This window comes from Palaemon carinicauda, chromosome 33 (genome assembly GCF_036898095.1).
Source record: "Palaemon carinicauda isolate YSFRI2023 chromosome 33, ASM3689809v2, whole genome shotgun sequence".
In the NCBI taxonomy this organism is placed as follows: domain Eukaryota; kingdom Metazoa; phylum Arthropoda; class Malacostraca; order Decapoda; family Palaemonidae; genus Palaemon; species Palaemon carinicauda.
The window spans coordinates 37,527,992-37,532,991 of record NC_090757.1 but is presented as its reverse complement, the minus strand read 5'-3'; the positions used below and the strand labels follow the sequence as shown (position 1 = coordinate 37,532,991).

The 5,000-nt window shown below is 28.2% G+C and overlaps 1 protein-coding gene across 1 annotated transcript in view; it reads right to left on the bottom strand.

The window, feature by feature from the left end:
* The window catches only part of LOC137625926 (forkhead box protein E1-like), a 186,024-nt gene that overhangs the window by 13,841 nt on the left and 167,183 nt on the right, over positions 1 to 5,000 (bottom strand). Inside the window, exon 8 of the mRNA XM_068356939.1 lies at positions 3,198 to 3,306. Coding sequence (XP_068213040.1) covers positions 3,198 to 3,306 — 109 coding nt within the window. The remainder of the gene's footprint in view (positions 1 to 3,197; positions 3,307 to 5,000) is intronic.

The window sequence follows — 5,000 nt, the reverse complement described above, 5'->3', positions numbered from 1 at the left end:
TTCCTTGAAGACTTTAGGGATATATGTTCAACGCTTGACTTTATTTGAAGACTTTAGGGATATATGTTCAACGCTTGACTTTATTTGAAGACGTCAAGGATATATGTTCAACGCTTGACTTTAATTGAAGACTTCAAGGATATATGTTCAACGCTTGACTTTCCTAAAAGACTTCAAGGATATATGTTCAACGCTTGACTTTCCTTGAAGACTTCAAGGATATATGTTCAACGCTTGACTTTAATTGAAGACTTCAAGGATATATGTTCAACGCTTGACTTTCCTAAAAGACTTCAAGGATATATGTTCAACGCTTGACTTTCCTTGAAGACTTTAAGGATATATGTTCAATGCTTAACTTTAATTGAAGAGTTCAAGGATATATGTTCAACGCTTGACTTTCCTTGAAGAGTTCAAGGATATATGTTCAACACTTGACTTTCCTTCAAGAGTTCAAGGATATATGTTCAACTCTTGACTTTCCTAAAAGACTTCAAGGATATATGTTCAACGCTTGACTTTAATTGAAGACTTCAAGGATATATGTTCAACGCTTGACTTTCCTTTAAGACTTCAAGGATATATGTTCAACGCTTGACTTTCCTAAAAGACTTCAAGGATATATGTTCAACGCTTGACTTTAATTGAAGACTTCAAGGATATATGTTCAACGCTTGACTTTAATTGAAGACTTCAAGGATATATGTTCAACGCTTGACTTTCCTTGAAGACTTCAAGGATATATGTTCAACGCTTGACTTTCCTAAAAGACTTCAAGGATATATGTTCAACGCTTGACTTTAATTGAAGACTTCAAGGATATATGTTCAACGCTTGACTTTCCTTGAAGACTTCAAGGATATATGTTCAACGCTTGACTTTCCTTGAAGACTTCAAGGATATATGTTCAACGCTTGATTTTCCTTGAAGACTTTAGGGATATATGTTCAACGCTTGACTTTATTTGAAGACTTCAAGGATATATGTTCAACGCTTGACTTTCCTTGAAGAGTTCAAGGATATATGTTCAACGCTTGACTTTAATTGAAGACTTCAAGGATATATGTTCAACGCTTGACTTTCCTAAAAGACTTCAAGGATATATGTTCAACGCTTGACTTTCCTTGAAGACTTCAAGGATATATGTTCAACGCTTGACTTTAATTGAAGACTTCAAGGATATATGTTCAACGCTTGACTTTCCTAAAAGACTTCAAGGATATATGTTCAACGCTTGACTTTCCTTGAAGACTTTAAGGATATATGTTCAATGCTTAACTTTAATTGAAGAGTTCAAGGATATATGTTCAACGCTTGACTTTCCTTGAAGAGTTCAAGGATATATGTTCAACACTTGACTTTCCTTCAAGAGTTCAAGGATATATGTTCAACTCTTGACTTTCCTAAAAGACTTCAAGGATATATGTTCAACGCTTGACTTTAATTGAAGACTTCAAGGATATATGTTCAACGCTTGACTTTCCTTTAAGACTTCAAGGATATATGTTCAACGCTTGACTTTCCTAAAAGACTTCAAGGATATATGTTCAACGCTTGACTTTAATTGAAGACTTCAAGGATATATGTTCAACGCTTGACTTTCCTTGAAGAGTTCAAGGATATATGTTCAACGCTTGACTTTAATTGAAGACTTCAAGGATATATGTTCAACGCTTGACTTTCCTTTAAGACTTCAAGGATATATGTTCAACGCTTGACTTTCCTAAAAGACTTCAAGGATATATGTTCAACGCTTGACTTTAATTGAAGACTTCAAGGATATATGTTCAATGCTTGACTTTCCTTGAAGAGTTCAAGGATATATGTTCAACGCTTGACTTTCCTTGAAGAGTTCAAGGATATATGTTCAACGCTTGACTTTATTTGAAGACTTCAAGGATATATGTTCAACGCTTGACTTTCCTTGAAGAGTTCAAGGATATATGTTCAACGCTTGACTTTCCTTGAAGAGTTCAAGGATATATGTTCAACGCTTGACTTTCCTTGAAGACTTTAAGAATATATGTTCAACGCTTGACTTTCCTAGAAGACTTTAAGGAAATATGTTCAACGCTTGACTTTAATTGAAGACTTAAAGGATATATGTTCAACGCTTGACTTTCCTTGAAGGTTAATTATTATTCTTGGAAGTGAGATCATAGGCTGAAGCTTTCAGAGATATCCAGATAAGAAAATAGTTATAATTTGTAAGCGTCGTTAGATCAGGTTACTCGTTAATTGCTACACAAACATACTTCGTTGCTATTATCATCAGCTTGACTATTTGTGACCGACTTTTATTTTAGAGCAGGTAAAATCTTGAAATTTTCGTGTCAAAGGTAAATAGTGAAAGAAGAAAGCACGATAAATAGGTAAATTATCACAGTCCAATTAATCTGTAAAAATAATGACAATTAAAAAGCGATGCCTTGAAAGTGTACTATATATACAGTATATATGCATATGTATATATATACATACATATATATATGTGTGTGTGTATATATATATATATATATATATATATATATAAACACACACACACACACACACACATATATATATATATATATATATATATATATATATATATATATGCATATATATGTATATATATACATATATGTATATATATATATGTATATATATATATATATATATATATATATATATATATAACAGACAGACGTAGCAAATGTTTGTGAATATATATATACATATATATACATACACACACATACACACACACACACATATATATATATATATATATATATACACACACAGACAGACAGACAGACGTAGCAAATGTTTGTGAATATATATATATATATATATATATATATATATATATATATATATATAATATACATACATATACATATAAACATATATATACATATATATACATATATATATATATATATATATATATATATATATATATATATATTTATATATATATATATATATATATATATATATGTGTGTGTGTGTACAGACAGACAGACTGACAGACATACGTAGCAAATGTTTGTGAATATATATATATATATATATATATATATATATATATGAATACTGTATATATAGATAGATATATATACATACATATATATATATATATATATATATATATATATATATATATATGTATATACATATAACGTTTAAGACTAAACAAACGTTTCTTTTACCTGATTCATCTGTGTGTAACTGTATGAATGGGGTGTGTGGGCCCTCGGAGTTTGTGGGTATCCTCCTATTTGACTGCTCTGCATCTGTGGAATTCCCCAGCCACTGCCACTGTAATGAAATTAACGAAAATAATGATGTTAGTGAAAATTATCATGATAATAAAAATGGGTGTTTTAACTGTAAGATTGTGATAATTCAAGAAAGTGGTCTTAGTATATTAGTACAAATGAAAATAGTGATGATGATGGAGATGATTATAATAATAATAAGGATTATTTTAGGTATAAAGTTATAATAATTCAAGAAAGTACTGTTGGTATAGTAGTACAAATGAAAATGATGATTATACTGAAAATTATTATGATGATAAAAATGGGTGTTAGTATAGTATAGTAGTTCAAATAAAAAATATGATTATAATGGAAATCATTATGAAATAAGAATAGTCTTATCTGTAAAATTATAAGAATTCTATAAAGTAGTGTTAGTATAGTAGTACAAATGAAAATAATAATAGTAATAATGATAATAATAATAATAATAATAATAATGATTATTTTAGCTATAATATTACAGAAATTCAAGAAAATAGTGTCAGTATAGTAGTACAAATGAAAATAATGATGATGATGAAGATTTTTATGATAATGAAAATGGGAGTTTTAACTAAAATTATAATAATTCAAGAAAATAGTGTTAGTATAGCAGTACAAATGAAAGTGATAATGATAAGGAAAATTATTGTGATAATAATAGTGATTATTTTAACAGTAAAATTATAAGGATTCAAGAAAATAGTGTTAGTATAGTAGTATAAATGAAAGTGATGAGGATAATGAAAATTATTAAAATAATAAAAGTGGGTGTTTTAACTGTAAAATTATAATAATATAAGAAAGCAGTGTTAGAATAGAGCAAATGAAAATAGTGATGATAATGAAGATGATTATGAATATAATAATTGGTATTTTAATTGTAAAATTTATGATAATTCAAGAAAAGGGTGCTAATATAGTAGTACAAATGAAAGTAATGATGACAATGAAAATTATTATGATAATGAAAATTGTTATTTTAATTGCAAAGTTATATTAATTCAAGAAAGTGGCGTTAGATTAGTAGTGCAGATGAAATTAATGGTGATGATAAAAATTATTATGATAATAATAATGATTATTTTAGCTGTAAAATCATAATTATTCAAGAAAATAGTGTTAATTTGGCAGAAAAAAAGAAAATAAGGTTTATAAAGAAAGTGATTGTGATAATGATAATGGGTATTCTAGCTGCAAAATTATCATATGAATTAATGAAAATATCATTATTATTATTATTATTATTATTATTATTATTATTATTATTATTATTATTATTATTACAAGCTAAGCTATATCTCTAGTTGGAACAGCAGGATGCTATAAGCCCAAAGGCTTCACCAAGAGAGAAAAGCCCAGTGAGGAAAGGAATCAAGGAAATAAGCAAACTACAAAGATACGTAATAATCAATCAAAATAAAATATTTGAAGAACTTCATCATCATTAAATTAGATCTTTCATATATAAACTACAAAAACAAATAAAACAAGAGGAAGAGAAATAAGGTAGAACAGCGTGCCCAAGTGTACCCTCAAGCAAGAGATCCCTCAAGCAAAAGAACTATAATCCAAGACAGTGGTATCAGTGAATTAATTAAGGTGATGAAAATAGTAGTGTATTACACTAGAAGATATTAGAACAACGTTAGTAGTAGTAGTTGTGGTTATAAGAGTTTAAACTGCTTTTCCATAATCGTCAGAGCTTAT